The following is a 19,553-nucleotide window of genomic DNA, read 5'->3' as shown; positions in this document are numbered from 1 at the left end:
GGTATCAGAGTCGAGATCACTTGATAGAATGTATTATAAGACTAGGATATACGTACTTTTTAATAATAATTAGTTTTATAATATGATAAGTGTATTTTCTAACTGTAATTGTTTTTTAAATAGTCAGCGGCCACTAAGGTCGTACAATAATATTATTATTAAAAAAAAACATTTGTAAAACATGACAACTAAACTACGAAACCTATGGGGGTCGTTTCCATTGAATTCGGTTCTATATACGAACTACAAAACATGTGGGGGTGCGTTTGCGTGTGCCGGAAAAAACGTCATTTCAAAACCAATGGGTGGCTTGTCGGCTACACCAAGAAAAGTCTCTGCCCTTTACAATATGCAGTTCCGGTTTTCCCGGCAAACAGTTTTCTCGAGAAAAAGGTTGAAGGAATTGAAATGGAGTGAACGTCTAGTTATTGAATACCTGGCGCCAGCCGCCAACTTTCTCAGCAACCCTTATAATGCCGTAATATTACAATTATTATTATTTATTTTATTTGCAGGAAATAATTTTTTATAAGCAAAGTTCTACTTTTATATTATTTATTCAAATATAAAAATCCATAATATTCATTTTCATATAATATATATATAATATTAAATTAAATACAATCTACCTTACAAAAGGGGATTATTTTAAAAAATTATTATATTGATTAGACAAATCAATATTTAATTATCCTTTTTATTATTGGTTTATATAATTAAAGTTATTAAAGCTAAAAAAAAAATCTTTCTATTTATTTAGTTGATCAAATAAGGATAATTTTTTTAACATTAAATTGATGTGATAGTTTGATCACTTAAATATAAATATATTTATTTTTATCAACGAAAATACACCAAGTTTTAATATGATTTGTTCAATTATATTTATATCTACAAATAAAAGAGAATTTTTTAAATATATTCTAAATAATATTATAAACAAATATCCCGTGTTTCTTGACTATTTCATCAAAACTTTGAACTACTCCGCATCTTCTGTTTTTCCTCACATCTCTATCTATATTTATTTTCTCTAAAACCTCGTCTCATGACCTTTTCCACTCATTTTTTTTAATAATTTTCCTTATTTTATAAGGAAATCTCATATTACAATAATATATTAACTTAATAAATATTATAATCTTGAAATGGTTTTGATATATTATAATCTCTAAAAGCCATCTTTATCTTTTTTTTTTCTAGTAATTTAGAATATTTATAAAAATATTTTCAATAATTTTTATTTATTATAAGAAATTTAATATTAGAATGATATAAGAAAATATTTTACACAATATTTTTGTTAGAAAAAACAATCTATATTAATTAAGAATTGGGACATTTTCTAACATTTTTTCTTAAATATTATTTACTTATTTTGTTTTTTTATTTTTTCCTAAAAAACAAAACGAAAAGAATTAAATTCTACGTGTCGCGGTAGAGGATGCAGTCACCAAGCAAAATTCGAATATTCCATTCACCCAAAATCTAACATAAATACGAAACGCTGCGTTTCAACTCCACCGACCGTTCAATTCAACTTCCTCCTTCAATCATCTGCAACCTCCTTCTCCGCGAGACTGGTAGATTGTAGGAATCCGCGACAATGGGCTTCCACCTATCTCCCGCGTCCTCCTCCAGAAAATGGCTGGGGTTTGTGACGGCCGTTTGGGTTCAGTGCATCTCCGGCAACAACTACACTTTTTCCAACTACTCAGATGCTCTCAAATCGTTAATGGCTCTCACCCAGTTGCAACTCAACAACCTCTCTGTTGCCAAGGATGTGGGCAAGGCGTTTGGCCTCCTCGCCGGTCTCGCCTCCGACCGGTTGTCCACTCCGATGATGCTTCTTATTGGGTCGATTGAAGGGCTTGTCGGGTATGGGGTTCAATGGCTGGTCGTCAGCCGGAAAATCCAGCCGCTTCCCTATTGGCAGGTGGGCATTTTGAGAAAGTGCATTTAAAGAATTCGGGAAAACACCAGAAGCTTTTCAAATGAATTTCGGGTTTTTGTTGATAGAACTTTGGAAGTGCTTTTTGGCTTTCAGAAATCAGACTCTGTTTTCAGAAGCAAGAAAGTTCTTCGATGAGTCCTTGTTTGGACAAGGAAAAGCAAGCTTTGCTTTGATAATTCCTTCTGATGGACTTTTAAAGCTAAAAATTATTATTAGATAGGTTGATGTTTCTGCTTTAAAAAGCAAGAAAAATGATTTCGAAATACTAATAGAGAGATGAGTATGTATGTGTTGCAGATGTGTATATTTCTATGCATGGGAGGCAACAGTACGACATGGATGAACACGGCGGTTCTGGTGACATGCATCCGAAACTTCCGGACGAATCGAGGTCCGGTCTCCGGAATATTGAAGGGTTACGTGGGTCTGAGCACCGCCATCTTCACTGACCTCTGCACTGCTCTCTTTGCCAACGACCCCGCCATCTTCCTCCTCATGCTCGCCATCATCCCCCTTCTTGTCTGCCTCTCCGCTATTCTCTTCCTCCGCGAGGTCCCTCCGTCGTCCACCGCAGCCAACGAGAAGGAAGAGACCAAATTCTTCATCCTCTTCAACATCGTCGCCGTCGTCCTCGCCGTCTATCTCCTCACCTTCGACGTCACCGGCTCCCATGGCCGCCTCCTCTCTCAGGCATTCGCCGTCGTCCTGCTCTTCCTCCTGGCTTGCCCTCTTTCAATCCCTCTCTATTGCATGCTACAGGATTTTAACCGGTCCGGTTCAAAACCCAGTTCCGACATCGAGGGTCTAATCACCGAAACCCTCCTGATTCAAAACGGTCAGCCGGAAATGGCGGCTCCGGCATCGGAGGAAAAGGTGGAGCCTGTGGTGGAAATCAAACGACCCCGGCCGTCAATTGGGGAGGATCACACAATTATTGAAGCTATCAGCACCACTGATTTCTGGATACTCTTTGCATCCTTCCTCTTTGGAGTTGGCACTGGTTTGGCTGTTATGAATAACATGGGACAAATGGGTCTAGCTCTCGGCTACGTGGATGTCTCCATTTTCGTCTCCCTCACAAGCATTTGGGGTTTTTTCGGCCGAATTTTATCCGGTTCAGTTTCAGAATACTTCATAGGGTAAGTTTTAACTACCACTTCAACTGCCTACTTGCTAATTATAATCATCCATGAATCTTATTATACTTCTGCTTTGATTTTTTACTGGCACTAGTTCATATAGTTCCATGGAATATTCGAACCATTCTTGGGTTTTAGAACATAATTATGAACACTCTGTTTTGGAAGTTGAAGTTGAAGTCAAATGGTCTTAGTAGAGGAGCAGGGCAATTTCATATCTGAATTTTGTACTGGTTTGATGCCAATTCATTAAGTTCATGTCAAAAGTTGAAGATGATATTCCAGGAATGGGGTCTTGGACAGAAACTTCCTCTGGGTTTTTGTTAGTACAGTGCGAGGGTGGTGGTGCATTATTGTTTAATGTTTGTTTACCTTGTAGGTCGGTTTAGCTCATTATTGACTTTTTGGATGGAGGAAACATCGTGGCTGGACTGTTGTTTGCAACCCCTCTCCAAGACCTAACTTCTGGTCGATACTGTTCTGGTGATCACCATCTTAGGGTCCCCCCTTGGAAAATTTTTTCTTTTCCTTGTGATGGGTGGATATTTTAGGGGTCAAAGTGAGGGCGATCAAGAGAGAAAAGTATCCTAACAGCTTAATCTTGGTGGGGTGCTCCCTCTTTCAGTTTGGAGAAAGGTCGTAGCTTAGAAAATTCGTACTCCGTCCTTTGAATTCGTACGATTTCAATCAGGGATTCATAATTCCAAGCTTAGTCTCCCTGTTTTTGGAGGTTTTGAGTTTCTAGGAATTTTCTTCTGCTTTTCGGTAGGGACTCGTGAATAATCCCTTTGTCCCACAAGTACCCACATGGTGGGATCCCAATGCAACTTTGAATTATTAGAGACACGTTCGGTTTTGTCTTCCAAGGACATATTCCTCAAACCTGCTTTTGGGAAAATTGAAGTGGTGAAAGAGATTCAGAATTTCTTTTGCAGGCTGTTTTAACACAAAACAAGAACAATTTTCTTCATGTTCCTGTTAACTGGCCTTTTTCAGGGGAAAAAAATCTTTAAGAAAGGTTTCTGAGGTGTTCGGTTAACAGAAAGAAACTCGCCCAAGTTCTTTTCAATGAAAAGTTTCGGCTAGCAGAAAGAAACGCTCCTAAGTTCTTTTCAACATAAAAGGTTCCTGATCAATCCACAGCATGATGTAAGTGGTTGATGATGATTGAAAGAATTAAGTTGTTTAACTGGTCTGTGTGAAGATCATGTGATGCCTTCACTTGCAGTCCTAATTATCGGATCCCTTTTGGCTTTAAGTCTAAAGGAAAAGTGCTGTGGCAAAATTTGTCCATTTGGGAGGGTGAAGGGATGAACCACCCCAAACAAATTGGTCAGGTCCTACCCCCACCCAATTTCCAAATTGACAATCTGCCCACCTCTTGGATGTTACCCTGGTCCATTCTTAACCACACTATCTGAATCCAAAATAGTTCTAGGGCTACATTTCGTGCCTTCTTATTCCATAATTCCATGGTAAAAGTTCGATCAAGACCATACATATGAGTCCCATTTGATAGTCGAGTCCACCCAAAGTGGGTTGTTTCTTTTTCTTTGGCAAGAAAATGTGAGTTCATGCCAATGCAATCTTTGTTGGGTTGTTGTCAATGCCTAGTATAGGCTTAAGTCGACAGGTTTCCCCCTAAAATACCGGCAAATACAAGTAGGTTAACTAATTTCCATTGTATGATGGATGGATTCAAAGCTTGATTTTCTGGACTAGGAGATACTCTATCTACTCAAGACCATGTAATCAACTGCCATATGCCCTTGGCTAACTCCTAGGACTTTGGACAAACTTTTTAATAGCTGTACTCAATGCAGAATGATTTAGTAGTCTTATGCTCGGTTTCAAATTTGCAGAAAAGCTGGAACACCAAGACCTTTCTGGAATGCAGCTTCTCAGATTCTGATGGCAGTTGGGTATGTTGTGATGGCCATGGCTTTGCCTAGCTCACTATACATTGGTTCAGTCGTGGTTGGGATTTGCTATGGAGTTCGTCTCGCTGTCACAGTCCCCATTGCTTCTGAACTGTTTGGCCTGAAATATTATGGTCTCATCTACAACATTCTAATCCTCAACCTCCCCCTTGGCTCCTTCCTCTTCTCCGGCCTGCTTGCTGGCTTCTTGTATGACGCCCATGCTACCCACACAGCAGGAGGTGGCAGCACATGCATAGGCCCCCACTGTTACAGGCTGGTGTTCGTGGTAATGGCCTTATCATGCATTATCGGGTTTGGCTTAGACGTCCTGCTGGCAATTAGAACAAAGAATGTTTACTCCAAGATTCGCGCGAGCAAGAGATCAAAGAAGCCAGCGGCCCCATCCAACAGCCAATAAATGCTCACAATCCCAAAGAGACGGGACGAGACCAGATGAGAAGAAACATAAGATTGACGGGCTTTTGCCCAGTGATACTCTTATGTTGAACAACGATAGCTTGATGGGCATTTCTCAAGAGAAATGTTCTAATCTGAAAAATAAATCATTCCCATATTATCAAAAAAGATCATATGGTCAGGTACTTGTTCTACATGCGCTGCCTTATGTAGGTTTTTTACATGATGTTGCTGAACATGCCATATGGTCATGAAGTACAATATGGTTTGATCTTCATTCTAGATTTGTACTATGGGGATTGATTGATTGTTGTATTTTTGGTCATAGTTATGTGCAATTTTTGTTTTTTTTTTTTTAAATTTCGTGAGCTCAATGTTCCTTTGTTGTTTGAGTTCTGCACTTCCATGGTCCGTTGATTTTGTAGTCTACTCGTACACTGGCCCTTTTGGGAATAGGCTCAGCAGTAGTTGGATATTCTTCTCTGCTATCTTGGGCCTTTTGTCTCTTCCACAGCCTTGAATGACCACGTTCTAGTCTAGCCCGTCTAATGTAGTTAGGCTCATCTTACAGGCCTACAACACTAAATCCAATTTTTTTCAATTTTTATTCAATGTTCCCTAAATAATATAGAAATTGGGGATTGTAATTTAACATTTTTCTGCAGTAAAATAAGCCACATATCATCACCACTGATTGAGCGTGTGAACCCAATGGTCCATTGCTATAATCCTGGCGTGCAAATTCAGCCGTGAGACCACTGCCACAGACAGTGGAGGACTGCTCAATTACCCCATCGTGGGGTCACTGCCCAAGAGGTAGCATCCAATATATGAATCTCTGGGGACCCCATGTAAGGCCACCCTCCAAAAAACCCCCACCAAGGAAGGACAAATCCCTCAATTATGGGTCGGCCCTCCTCTCCTCTGCCTTCAATCCCATTCTCACCGAATTTTAATTTGTACCATTCTTCTCTGGTTCATCTCCTCTTCTGCTAGATCCAAACCTTTTGTTCACATTTGGTTGTAACTTCATCTTATTTTGGTGATTTTTTGAGTTTGTCATTATGCAATGATCACCCAAAAGCAAGTTATTATGGTATGTCTAGTGTTGGAGTTGAATATCAAGCTTGATGGGCATTTTTGTTTTTACTTGAATCATACACATTTTTCCTATGTTTAAGGAATTGATCTCACACATGCATGAAGATTACATAAAAACACGAGAAATGTTTGATTCCTTTTTGAAAAAACCGAAATCGGTTTCTTCGAGGTTTGTTTGAAATGCTGAATTAGAGAATATGAATAAGAAATCAATTCAATTATCATTCATTAATGTTTGAATTGATTTTCAGAATGAAAATATGAATAAAAAATTCATTAATATAGAAACCAAACTCACTCTCGCCATGATTTTGATTCTTCTTTTCTATATGATATTATGACTTATCTTCCCATTATAACACCATGTATCAAAAGAATTGTAATGAATGCAAAGAGGAGAAATCTTTCACCCATTGGCAAGGAGTTCAACCATGACTTCTAAATAGGTTGGTTGCTCATCTACAAAAAGAAAGCATTGAATGAACTGACAGAAAATTATAAGTTGTGCCACGCTTACTTTTGAGAACAATGCTAGGGTCCACACGGCTTGTCATTAAGCAATTACCCTTTTTTGACTCTCCTCAAACCAAAAAGGCTGACTAAACATTGGTCCTTAAGAAGAGATCAATAAAGCCAAATGAAGGAATAAAAGTGTTGCCGAATGTGTTGATGGGGTCTGAGCCAATAATAAATTATATCATCGATGATTTTCAGTAAAGGTTATCAAGGACTAATCCCTTAACTTCTATACCAGTGCCACCACACTCCAAGGCTTGAGATTTGAGTTGTACCCCAGCTTATATTCACATGAAGACCTCCCTTATTGCCTTGCATGTGAGCAAGGCACGGGGCTACTCAGAACCTGCACTATTTCCCTTGTGAGCTCTCTCTCTCTCTCTCTCTCTCTCTCTCTCTCTCGTTCTCTCTCTGTGCAACCTACCTCATTTCATGAAAGAATTATGAGGGTTTTGTATGTTTTTGGCAGCTTCAGGGTCTGAGCAGAGACCAAGAGCATGATGTATGCTCTGCCCTTTTGCTTCCTGCTTCTCTTCTTCCTTGCAAACCCTCCATTAGCTGCTCCTTATGGTACCATCTCTCTCTTTCACACCCACATTGGTTTTGGTGTCTTATGTTGATGGGGGGTTTTTTCATTTTTTGATTTGGTGTCCAATACTGCAGATGGGCCTCTATATGATTTTTCTGCCTACACTCAGGTAAGCACCAAACCAGGGCATTTGCTGCATAGATTTTTCAGTTGATGTTGTGTTTATCTCTCCAGCTTTCTAAGGCAAGAGACAACCAAAAAACAGCAGGCATTCCCATATTGAATTGTTTCATCTTATATCATTGAAGCTGTATTATTAACGTAATAATAGTATATAACGAGGTCACATCTTCGATGAGTCTTATGTTGTTTGTGGGTGTTGATTCATCATTTTCACTTACCTCTGGAAGTGCAAAACTCGGGCCGAGGGCCCTCTTTACAATGGTGGGATCCTCAAAGGCGCCCGCTGGGATATCCCACGTGTGCTCGCTGATGGTGTTTATTCTCCCGCCTTCGTCCTGCGCAACCTCACCACTGGCACCAAGTACTGTTTCTCCAGTTGAGTTCTTTTCTCTTTTCTACATTGAAATTAGTAACTTTTTGCCTAAAGCTAAATGGCTTTTCTCTAGGGATCACTTGGATAATGAAATGATTATGTAAGAAAATTGAACAGTAGATCATTAAGCAAATTGTTTCTAGGGCTTTATGGCATTATATAGTTGGTGGGGTTGATTCATTTCTGCTACATTTGGTGTCAACAGGTTGGGTGAAGATAAAGGGTGCAGACTCAGCTCCTATAAGGGCAAGCCTAATGTCAGAAAAAAAAACAATCAACTGTGTAGGGACGGTTACTGCTAGGCGTGGATGCTGGTCTTTTCTAAAGGGTGGGTTCGTTCTTGATGAACCCTTGGATTACTCTCTCCTCTTCTTTCAGGTAATTAAAGATATTAAGAATCAGATCGATACTGGTACTAATGAAGAATCAGGTTATAAAATGAGATGAAAACAGAGAAATGAAATTGAAAAGATTGAGAAGGCCAGGCTTTTGTCTGATGATTCTTCAGTTTTGCAGAATTCAGATGAGAGAGCTGTTGATTTGGCAATCACAAGTGCTTCTTTGCAGCCGTTCACCGATCAGGAGTGGAGCACAAATCAACAATATATAATCAACACTGTGAGTACTAGAAGCCCTTTCCCTCTTAGGCCCTTGTTTGATCATTGAGAAAATGAATGACTTCTTGTAGGAAAGGAAACGTGCAGTCACAATCCATGTAGCAAACACACAGGGAGAGAGGCTGCAAGGAGCAGAAATTACAGTAGAGCAAGTCTCAAAGGATTTCCCATTTGGATCTGCTATAGCAAAGACCATTCTTGGGAATTTGCCTTATCAGGTCGGTAGTGTCTACACACAAAATCTTTAAGATGGCACCTTAGAAAGCAGAAAGACACAAAATTCAAATTCTTCAAATTTTTCAGAACTGGTTCGTGAAGCGATTCAATGCTGCAGTGTTTGAAAATGAGCTCAAGTGGTATGCAACAGAGCCTGATCCTGGGAACATCACCTATGCCTTAGCAGACCAAATGTTGGAATTCGTCCGAGCAAACCAGATTGTTGCTAGAGGGCACAATATCTTCTGGGAGGACCCCAAGTACACGCCTGCATGGGTTCGGAACCTTTCAGGCCCTGCCCTACAATCAGCTGTCAACAACAGGATTCAAAGTCTAATGAGCAAGTACAAAGATGAATTTGTACATTGGGATGTTAGTAATGAAATGCTTCACTTTGATTTCTATGAGCAGCGGCTAGGCCCTGATGCCACCCTGCATTTCTATGAGACTGCACACCAGTCAGACCCCCTAGCAACCCTCTTCATGAATGATTTTAATGTGGTGGAGACTTGCAGTGATGTGAATTCAACAGTGGATGCATATATTTCAAGGCTAAGAGAGCTCAGCAGGGGTGGAGCAACCATGAGTGGAATTGGCCTTGAGGGCCATTTCACAATACCAAACCCTCCTCTGATCAGGGCTATCGTAGACAAGTTGGCCACTCTGCAGCTTCCCATTTGGCTCACAGAAATAGATATCAGCAAGACACTTAGCAAGGAAACACAGGTGATCAAGAGAAACCCTTAATTAACATTTCTTCAAACATCATTTCCCTCAAAGGGCTGAGTTTTTTTCCCTTGCCTTGTCTCCTTTACAGGCTGTATATCTAGAACAAGTACTGAGAGAAGGCTTTTCACATCCTTCAGTGAATGGGATAATGCTGTGGACTGCACTTCATTCATATGGGTGCTACCAAATGTGCCTAACAGATGATAATTTTCATAACCTCCCTGCTGGTGATGTGGTAGACAAGCTCCTGAAAGAATGGCAAACTGGGGAGATAGGGGGTCAGACTGATGACCATGGTTCGTATAGCTTTTTCGGTTTCTTGGGTGAATACCAGGTTACTGTAAGATATGACAACAGAACTGCAAATTCAACATTCTCTCTATGTAGAGGAGATGAAACCAGACACTTCAGCATTCAACTATAAACTCATATAGATTTAACTGTGGTCTAACAATGGCAGAACTATAGCAGAATGACAAAAAATACATCAGTCACATGATATATGTTTGTTTATCCCATTCAAGCAATGAGAAAATGATTAGGTAGCTTGAAGCCTCTGATTAATTTTTCTTTCTATTAGCAAGAAACATAATATGTAGATTTTTGCAAGAAATTTGGAGGATTCTACGTGCTGCCAAGCTCCAATCTCTCCACTATGGCAATAGTCCTACAGTGTGTTTCTAATTCCATGACATGGTATCACTCTGCTTCTCTTTCATTGTTCCTTACGATTTCTTTCGATTTTTTGGGTGTGGATTTGGGCATTTGGATTCATGGTCCCCTACATCATGAAGGGATCTAAAGTCCGAAACGTGCATAAAGGAAAGGACTAGTGCAAGCGCAGAAAATGGAGTATGGAGTGAGAAAAAAGAGCACAATCTCATCATACTTCCCTACTCAGAAGGTCATTGCCCTTAAGTGACTGTCCTTGTTGGTCTAAGATTTAAACACTTATGAAGAATAAGTATTTTGGGTTGCTGGAACACATTTTATAGATGATGAGTGCTGAATTTATACATGAGTTTGTAACTGAAATGACATTAGAATAGCAGAAAATCAAGCTACTAGATGATGAACAACTACTTCCTATAAAATAGAAACCAAATCTTGACCAAATAAAGACAAGAAAATATTTGGATGTTGCAGATTTTGTGCAAGACTCCAGCTGCAATATTTAACTTCAAAATTCAAATTCCAGCAGATACTAAGTCAAAATTCAACAGTTTTGATAGGGATGTATGTGGTTGGAAGGGAATTTAATGACCCTTGGATGCTAAGTTTGAAGGATGAGTCCCTAAACATATGCCAAAACTCAAAGCACTAGAAGATGAGGAAAATGTTAGGGATGTCCCTTCTTGTGTCCACATTAGGCCAAGGCATGTGACTAGGCATGGGACTCTACTCCATAACTGCACTGTTCCCTCTGTGATCCCACCTTCCACACTTCTTTCTTCTCTTTCATAATGATACCTAGGAAAGCTCCATAACCCTTGTGCTTACTGCTTTCTCCTTGACTATGCAGAAAAGGAATTCGTCTTCATACCTTCTGGTCTTATTGTAATGGTCATGGGTGGACTCTATTCATATATAAAGAAGTAGGAGACCCCATATTTTCTTTTGAAATTCTTAATCAAATGAAGGATCAATGAAAATGATTTCAGACTCTCTTCTATAGCAGGTCATGTTCAATCTAATCGAGGTAGCTTGTTTTTCACATGTCTGATTCTTCACTTCACCTTTTTATGATGACAATGATTCCACGTAGTCTTCATCCTAACTTCTTCTTCCTCAACTACCACAATGCAGACTCAACTTTCACATCTGTTTTTCCCTTGAACATGGATTGTAACATGCCTTCTCGTGACCTCCATTCCCACTTCCTTATGCTGTCCAAATCACCCAACAAAAGCCCTTGGAATCATCCAACAAAGTCGTTGTTTTATTGAACTTTGTCCACATAATTAATTTGAATGGCAGAACTTGATAAGGCTTTACAGGTATGATGAAGATGGGTAGTGTGTAGGACCCAGAATATAAATCGACTTGCCCATGATGCAATTGTTCCATGATACCAACTAGTAGACCTATTGATTTGCCAACAACTGGCGACCTAAAAAAGGGCAATACCTTCGATTTTTCCCCCATGAAGAACATATTTGGCTGTGAGAGTTGGGGAGGACTGAAATATACAGTAGTTTTCATTATGTTATCTTGCCCAACTGACAAGTATTAGCTGAACAGCATTATATCACCATCTTTGGAGCTACTGTGGTTGTTGCCATGGTGAGCTCAAGGCCAAGCACAAGAGACGAAATCCTTTAAAAAGATGTGGCCTCTCTAATGTGTTTAATTATTGTATCCCTGCCCTACGAGTCATGGATATACTCTCTCCAATTCAAGTTTAGAAAACCCTTCTAACCCTCTTAAAATCACTCTCATGGCTGATGATATGTTGCATTAAAGTATTACTATAGAAGTCAAAAAGAAAAATGAGATATAGGCTTGAGCCAAAGTAGCTAGGTTTTAGCTTGAGACAGCCACTCCTCCAATTACGCCTGGATTATGGCCGGTGGGCTTGGTCAAATTCTGAAAAGGTGAAAAGACCAATGTCTTCTTCAGTACTTTTGAGGTGGAAGTTGAAATCTTTCACTCTACCCCTATTCATAAACATTGCTGCACATGTAAAATCATCCAATGACATAATTTTTACAAAACCAGAAGGATTCATACTAGTTTCTGTTAAAAAAATCAGCAAGCCTGCTTCAAGAAGCTAAGAATAAATGATCCCTAATCTTTGGCTTTATTCTCCCATGTAGTAAGTGGAAGACAAGACTGCATTTAGCCATAGTTGGCCACATGATGAAGTCATTTTCTTTTAGAAATCCAGCCAAAAGTTCCAACATAAGGCTTAATTATCCATGTCTTTATATCCCACCTACCATTATGAAAACAAAGAGAAAGAGCCCATTTAAAGATACATCTCCATGGTGGACAGACAAAAAAAAAAAGCTGGGCCAAGCTTGCAATGCCCGCAAAGTGATGATTTCTCACACACCCATCACCAATCCTACTCACACATTCACATCATTCACTCTCCCTTTTGCCAGAGTCTACTGGAAAAAACCCAAAACCAGTAGTATACAAATCAAGAATCCAAAGAAGATGAAACCCCTCAATCCCCACATCCCCATTTCTTGCTTTAAGGCTACAGTGACAGAACTTTGAAAACTGGACAATATTTTTAATGTATGTACGTTAACATTGAATATTTCTGGGGAATCTTGAAGTGGGTGGTTCACAGACTGGAGGAATTTGTTAGCTTTCTTCTTTCCCAAACACAAGGCAAAACCCCCCACAATGCCATTAAGGCTGCAAAATATGTAATTGAATTCACATGGAAAACCCAAAACCATGAAAGCTAACAGAACGATGGGCTACAAGTAAACAAAGGAGAAGAGGAGGAAAGAGAGAGCTAAAGAGGCAGCGAATGATGATGGAGAGTGAGCCCTGGCTGAGTCTCCCATGGCTAAACCAGCTAACCATGACCCATCTGCTAGCATTGCTCCAGAGTCTGAGCCTGACCCTGAGCCGATTGTCATTGATCCCATTGTTCCGGACCCTGATACCCCTGGCTCATAGGTTCCGGACCCTGATACTCCTTGCTCATAGGTTCCGGACCCTGATACTCCTGTCTCATCTGTTGGAGTACCTGTGGTCGTTGGTGAAGAGTCTCTTGAAGATTTCTGACTGCACCACAGATAAGAACCCGCATCAATGAATTGTTGCAGAGAAATTAATTAGTCAACAACCTCATTAAAACCCATGTTCTCTGAAAGCACTTTTGGAAAGAATAAACAACCCAAGTCATAGAAAAATGGAAAAAATATACACAGAAGCGGAAATGGGTGACCGTCAGAAGAAAATTTAAGAAAATGCAAAAAATAAAAAAGATCTTTTAGGGTTTTACCTTGGAGAAGAGGGGCAAAACGTCACCGTATAATCAGCGCCGGCACATGTGAAGGTACTGGTGGCATCATCATAGGCATAGCTGTAGGATCTGGGGCAAGCGGACTTGAACATCTCCGAGTACACCGACGGCCGGCAGGTGGCGGGCGTACTGTACGCGCCGCTGCAACAGTACTCCGGGCTCCCAAACGCTTCGCACGCGCTCCTGCACGCGCTGCCGTCTCCGACCTTCAGCTCCGCCGGACAGCCCTGGTTGAGATCCACCGTGCAGCCCGTCGACGCGCACATTCCCGACCCACCACTCCCTTCCACTATCATCGGCAGGTTGTAGCCATCGACGAGGCTCACGTCGTAGAAGTCCTGCCCGCCGGTGCCGAGAGTGAACTCCGCCAGTGTCGCCGGCGGGGCAGCACCGGCGCCGTTGCATTCGATGGTCCCCGACCCACAGTCGCCAGTGACGCAAGAACCCAACCCAGATCCGTCAAAGCTGCACCCTGTTCGCCCCCAGAACCTACCGGACCAACCTGTCGGAGCCAGAAACGAACGGGAAGTGCCCTTTGGTAGCTCGAAGCCAGTGCTGTCGAGCCTGGCACTGCCGGCATTTGCGAGAATTCCCGGCCACACAGTGTACTCGCACCTGTTCACAAACGTGAATGTAGCACCCAAAACACCTGAAACAACAATCACCCAAACCAGTCAATATTCCAACAATGTGAGAGGAACCCAGATGAACAAACGAGAGAAAACTCCATATACCAGTGGAAAAGGCCATGAGTGAGATGTTCAAGATGAAAATGGAAGAGCAACAAGAGAGACGACCCATGATGGTTTAGCTAGTTAGACGGTAAAAATGAAGGCGTTTAGGAAGTGAGAGGTGGCAAAAGAAAGGAATGGGGTGTTGGGGAAGACTGTTGGGGACTAGCCTTTAGCCCCCATGAACCCAGAAAAGCTGCTGTCTTGACAGGAACAGAGGGAGAGAGGAAGATCAGTGATGAGTCAGTTGGTGAAAAATTAATAAACTGCAAGACCCATGCTATGGAAGATTTAATAATGTTAAGACTTAGACACTAGGCGTATTTTGTGTAGCCTCTCACTTAGAAATAATATTTGGTATTTATAGTTAACTATTTGGAAGAAAGGAGACGTTTTTGTCTTGTTAATGAAGATTTATTTTCGAAGATGGAGCCTCTTTCATACTTAATGATGCAATAAAAATAAAAAATAAAAAATATATTTTTAATTATATAATTTTAAAATACATAAAATTCTAATTATATTTTATTTTGATTTATATTTTAACAATTAATTAATTTTAGTTTAAATTTATTTTTATTTTTTCAATTCAATTTTATTTCATATTTTATTATTTAAAAATGATGATTTTTGAAAGAAAAAAAACCGACATTTTTTATATTTTGACATTTTATAGTTTTATTTTTTATTTTCATATTTTAATTTTATTAATATAATTCTTCATTTTTAGTCATTAACTAGCTTTTTTTTTTTGGTTAAGAAAATAAAATGTTTTAATAATAGACTTTAGATTGGAAAATTATGAAATGTCAAGAGTATTATTAAGTAGATGCTTTGCTTACCTTTGATTCCAAAAAATAATTATGAAATGGAAAATTATTTATGCTTGAAAGGGTTGGTCATGATGATGAACTTATTACTTTATAAAAGGAAATATTTCTTGACAATCATAATGAATGAGTAAACTCAAAGCACTTGCATTGATTCACATAGTAAGATTTGAGATGAATAGAAAAAAAAAAAATATTGTAATAAATTTTATGTAAGAGTTCATTGTGGATCCGTTATATCATCCCAGACACCTCTCATTAGGGATAGGTCCCAAAAAACCCCTCCCCATTCTTCTATCTCAAATGTTTTGTTTTTATTGATTTGTAACGAACAAAAAAAATTGTGATTAAGGGTGCAACTTGGGCGGGTTGATTCGACCTAACTTGATATTTGGATGAACTTTGAAAATTATTTTTCATAGTCAGGTTGAATTTGGGTTAGGTTTTTTAATCTGAACTCAATTTGGGCTAAGCTAGGATAAGGTTTAAACAACTTGAGTTCGATTAGAATCTGATTTAATATTTTTATAATGCATATTATCCCATATAAGAATATTTATTTATTTTTGTATGTTTTCTAATAAAAAATATATAAATTTATGTTTATTCATTTGTTGTTATCTTAAAATCTTGTTCTATTTATTATTTAAATTTTTATATAAATAGTTAGAAAAAAAAGTTTTTAAAAAATATTATAAATAAATTTTGAATTATACAACTTGATTAATTGGACTAACCTGAACTCAACCTATTAACCCATGTCTAATGTGATCAACTTGAATCTAATTTTAACAATCCAAACTTAAAAAAATAAGGTTAGGTTGAATTTGAGTCGAGTGTTTTGGGTTAGAGGTTGAGTTGAGTTGGGTTTGAATTTATTGTTTCTTAATTCGGCTTGGACTTGGGTTAGTCATCAACCCGCCTAAGTTGCAACCCTAATTATAACTTAGACATTATCCCCGATATTTATTATTCTTAAATTTAAAGTCAATTTTTTGTTCGGTATTTAATCAACATGTTATAAAGTGTTTTCATGTTAAAAAATTTGTCACAAAGAGAATCTCAATCTTAAACCATTGGCACATTGGATTGTCGGTTCGGGCTTGTCAATGTGCCTAATTTGAAAGAAATGTACCAAATTTGATGTTTCATAAACTTGGGATCATGACAATTATTGATTGAAACCCATTCTATTCATTAATAGTCTTCTCCACTATCACAATTTAAATTAAAAACAAAAAAAAATCTCTCTTTTTCTACTAATGTTAAAAAACCATTTAAAAATATATATTTTTATTTTTTTAATTCATAATTTAAATTTAATTTCATTTACCTCCCATCAAACTATTACACTTCATTAAAATTAACTTAAAATTTCATAAAATATCTGTGTTGATTAAAACTGGAAATAAGTGAATATAATAAATAAAATGAATAGAAAGGGTATTTGATAAAATTTTGAATTAATGGGGATGAAATTTGGAATTAATTATTATAATTTTTATAAAAATTTAACAATTATAATGCATGATTGAAATTAAGTATTATAATTTTTATAAATGCATGTCTTCAAAGGGCAAAATCGATATATTTTAAAAACAAGGGTTCCACAATGATCTTTTTTGGTTTTTAGAGGGGTATGTAGGGAATGCTGCTTTTATGTGTCACGTCACACCCTTATAAGGGCCGGGACGATACTTATTCTAATCCACGTCACTGTGGGATGGTGGGACCAACCTTCATTGATCGATATTCTGACAAGTCACACTATATAACCGTTGGTTGTTTGCCACGTGGAGAGGTGGGCTTACAAGGAGCTAGCTGTCAGCAATTATGCGATCACATGGAACAGCATAGGATTCCTATAAATCTCTTCTTTTTATGGTGTGGTAAGCTGCAAATTTTGACTTTCAAAATTAGGAAAATAATAAATAAAAGCATGGAATTAATTAACTAATTAATTAATTAATTAAAATAATTATTTAGTTTTCATTCATGTTCCAATCTTATACCTATCAGTTATCACCCATTTAATTTTTTAAATTTTGTTTGAATTTTTAATTATATTAAAAGTATATAATTTTAAATAAATAAATAATATATAATTTTTCAGTTTTTATAAAAACATTGTTTTATTTTAGATGCCTTAAAAAAAGGAAAAAAAATTAAAATAATTTTTATTTAATTATATATAAAATTGTGATAGGGTGAAATAAAGAAATAGCTCTCAAGGTTGACCCAATATTTTTATTTTTATTTTAAAATCAAATCTATGGTAAACCCATTTATTTTTGTGGTTATTTAGACATGTCCGCCCAAATACTATTAAAAATAAATATTTTAATATTTAATTATACTATTGAAGATTAAATTCTTAATTAGAATATTCATTTGAACTTAAATATTAGTTCCTATAATTCTATGATCTCATGCTCATATTTTATAAATTTAAATGAAATTACAAAAATACTCAACAAAAAACAACAGAAAAAACTTCAGTAAAAAATAATCGTAAAAAAAATCCTAATAGATAAAAACCCGGACAAAAAATATTACCAAAGTTTAAATAAATTTTTCAAAATCCAAAACAAAAAACCATAAAAAAAAACCCTAATAAAAAACATCCACGAAGATTAAGAATGCCTTTAGGAGTAATTTTAAAAAACATTTTTACCATTTCTAATGACGCTTATTAGAATCACTATTAAACGAGTTTTAAATAAAATTACAAAAACTCGAATTAAAAATAACCCTCAATATATATATATGCAAAATTAGAAGACAAACAATTTTTTTTTTAAAAAAAAAAAACTCAAAATAAATACAATTCTCGATTGCATAACTATTACAAGGTCTTTTCAATTTTTTAATCTTGGGATGTACGTGAAGGAGGTCCACACCACACCCACATGAGACAATAGTGGAATTGTGCAAAGACCATTCAACTCCTTTTAAGTAGGTGAATGATTTTGTTAGCTACTTGAAAAGGAAACAGAAAATTGAAAGGGAAAAGTAAGTAGTATATGGTTTTCATTTTGTATATTTAATGCAAAAGTGAACCCCATTTCCTTGTTTAAGGCCAAAGCCTCCTTTTCAAGGAAAATGATACCTAACAAAGATTGTAAGCCAATGCTTTTGGGTCAAGTATGCATCATTATTAGGATTATGATATGATCAAATTGCAGTTGAGATTTAAAGCGAGATGCCCATTTTTCTTCTTTTGGGATTTTTGCATTTCAATTGGGTTTGATTCTCTAAAAAACACTTGATTATGGAACATGACACTCAAAACTAATGTAAGATGATTATTTTTTCTACTTAAATTATATTTAAAATACGTTTGAAAGCGATTTTGAAAAACGTTTCTAACATTTTTAATACTTGAATGATAAAAATTTTCAAGTATTAAAAATATTAAAAGCGCTTTTTAAAATTACTAACAAATGAGTTCTGAACAATTTTATGAACAATAAAATAAGAGGTATTTATTTGTGGTATAAAGCGAGAGGGGATAAGATTCTACTATTTTACTTTTTGGGACAAAGCCATTTTCATTTTCTCTTTCTTGTCTCCTCTTCAATCCTTGTTCTTCAGAAAGAAACCTGCAATTCTGCATCATGTTGAAGAGAGTGAAAACAACCCCCCCTTTTTTTCTCCAAAGGTTCCTGCGATTCCCATTTAATGCATTTGCCTTTTTATACTTTATTCCTCCTAATCTTTCATGTTGTTCATCTGCAATTTACATTTGAATTGGGGGCCTGCAATTTATTTTTTCAATAGCCCCAGAATGGGAAAATTTAAAAAAATAACATGGTATAAGTTTCCCGTTTCATAGAACAAATGTTTGATATCATGTTAAATTACTAATTTTATTTCAAAATTTAAATAATTAATAATGATGGGCCGACGTAAAGTTAACCTTAAAGAGTAATATCGCAATTAACAACATCATCATCAATCACAAGTTAAAATTATTTGTGTTCAACGGTTACTATATTCTTTTAAATCAAGCATATAAACTTAGAACTTACATTCCCCTCCCTTTATTGAGAGCTTTTTCCCTTAACCATGATGATGGCTAATGATTATGTTGAAGGAAAGGTAAAATAGCACTGTGTTAAGAGTCCCACCCAAGTTTGAATTTTGTCTTTATTTTGGTGTTTCTTTGTGGAAATGGAAATTCATTTCTCACTCGCAGCAACTGTTTGCAACTCTCTAAGAAAGATTTGTGGTAGCCCTTGGCATGGCTCTTCCTGAAACAGCCTTTTAGTGTTTTGGCTATCTAATAGTTCTAGGTTTCTGCAATGG

General features: G+C 37.2%; 3 protein-coding genes across 3 annotated transcripts; 2 read left to right on the top strand and 1 right to left on the bottom strand.

Annotated features, from left to right (window-relative positions):
* Positions 1 to 1,518: 1,518 nt before the first annotated feature.
* LOC117911291 (protein NUCLEAR FUSION DEFECTIVE 4-like) lies at positions 1,519 to 5,938 on the top strand. Its single transcript, XM_034825597.1, has 3 exons — positions 1,519 to 1,936; positions 2,252 to 3,093; positions 4,956 to 5,938. Exons 1-3 carry the CDS (start codon positions 1,607 to 1,609, stop codon positions 5,431 to 5,433), a joined length of 1,650 nt encoding a protein of 549 aa, XP_034681488.1. The 5' UTR covers positions 1,519 to 1,606; the 3' UTR covers positions 5,434 to 5,938.
* A 1,368-nt stretch (positions 5,939 to 7,306) lies between these two features.
* Positions 7,307 to 10,383, top strand: LOC117911215 (endo-1,4-beta-xylanase 5). Its single transcript, XM_034825483.1, has 9 exons — positions 7,307 to 7,411; positions 7,519 to 7,619; positions 7,713 to 7,747; positions 7,989 to 8,136; positions 8,340 to 8,512; positions 8,651 to 8,752; positions 8,823 to 8,969; positions 9,055 to 9,693; positions 9,785 to 10,383. Exons 2-9 carry the CDS (start codon positions 7,547 to 7,549, stop codon positions 10,118 to 10,120), a joined length of 1,653 nt encoding a protein of 550 aa, XP_034681374.1. The 5' UTR covers positions 7,307 to 7,411; positions 7,519 to 7,546; the 3' UTR covers positions 10,121 to 10,383.
* Positions 10,384 to 12,601: 2,218 nt separating this feature from the next.
* LOC117911216 (thaumatin-like protein 1) lies at positions 12,602 to 14,727 on the bottom strand. The gene is made up of 3 exons (XM_034825484.1): positions 14,419 to 14,727; positions 13,664 to 14,333; positions 12,602 to 13,443 (listed from the first exon to the last, which is right to left on the bottom strand). The coding sequence occupies exons 1-3, from the start codon at positions 14,483 to 14,485 to the stop codon at positions 13,131 to 13,133; spliced, it is 1,050 nt and encodes a 349-aa protein (XP_034681375.1). The 5' UTR covers positions 14,486 to 14,727; the 3' UTR covers positions 12,602 to 13,130.
* Between the last annotated feature and the right edge of the window lie 4,826 nt (positions 14,728 to 19,553).

The sequence above is a fragment of the Vitis riparia genome, chromosome 3 (assembly GCF_004353265.1).
Source record: "Vitis riparia cultivar Riparia Gloire de Montpellier isolate 1030 chromosome 3, EGFV_Vit.rip_1.0, whole genome shotgun sequence".
Taxonomy (NCBI): domain Eukaryota; kingdom Viridiplantae; phylum Streptophyta; class Magnoliopsida; order Vitales; family Vitaceae; genus Vitis; species Vitis riparia.
The sequence above is the reverse complement of the archived record's forward strand: the minus strand, read 5'-3'. Positions and strand labels throughout refer to the sequence as shown.

Excerpts from the sequence above, each read along its gene's own strand:
- LOC117911291 (XM_034825597.1), top strand. The coding sequence starts at position 1,607 with ATGGGCTTCCACCTATCTCCCGCGTCCTCCTCCAGAAAATGGCTGGGG. Across the intron at positions 1,937-2,251 it reads AGCCGCTTCCCTATTGGCAG|ATGTGTATATTTCTATGCAT; the intron begins GTGGGCATTTTG and ends TATGTGTTGCAG. Across the intron at positions 3,094-4,955 it reads GTTTCAGAATACTTCATAGG|AAAAGCTGGAACACCAAGAC; the intron begins GTAAGTTTTAAC and ends TCAAATTTGCAG.
- LOC117911215 (XM_034825483.1), top strand. The coding sequence starts at position 7,547 with ATGATGTATGCTCTGCCCTTTTGCTTCCTGCTTCTCTTCTTCCTTGCA. Across the intron at positions 7,748-7,988 it reads ATTTTTCTGCCTACACTCAG|TGCAAAACTCGGGCCGAGGG; the intron begins GTAAGCACCAAA and ends TACCTCTGGAAG. Across the intron at positions 9,694-9,784 it reads CACTTAGCAAGGAAACACAG|GCTGTATATCTAGAACAAGT; the intron begins GTGATCAAGAGA and ends TCTCCTTTACAG.
- LOC117911216 (XM_034825484.1), bottom strand. The coding sequence starts at position 14,485 with ATGGGTCGTCTCTCTTGTTGCTCTTCCATTTTCATCTTGAACATCTCA. Across the intron at positions 14,334-14,418 it reads ACTCATGGCCTTTTCCACTG|GTGTTTTGGGTGCTACATTC; the intron begins GTATATGGAGTT and ends TTGTTGTTTCAG. Across the intron at positions 13,444-13,663 it reads TTTTGCCCCTCTTCTCCAAG|TCAGAAATCTTCAAGAGACT; the intron begins GTAAAACCCTAA and ends TCTGTGGTGCAG.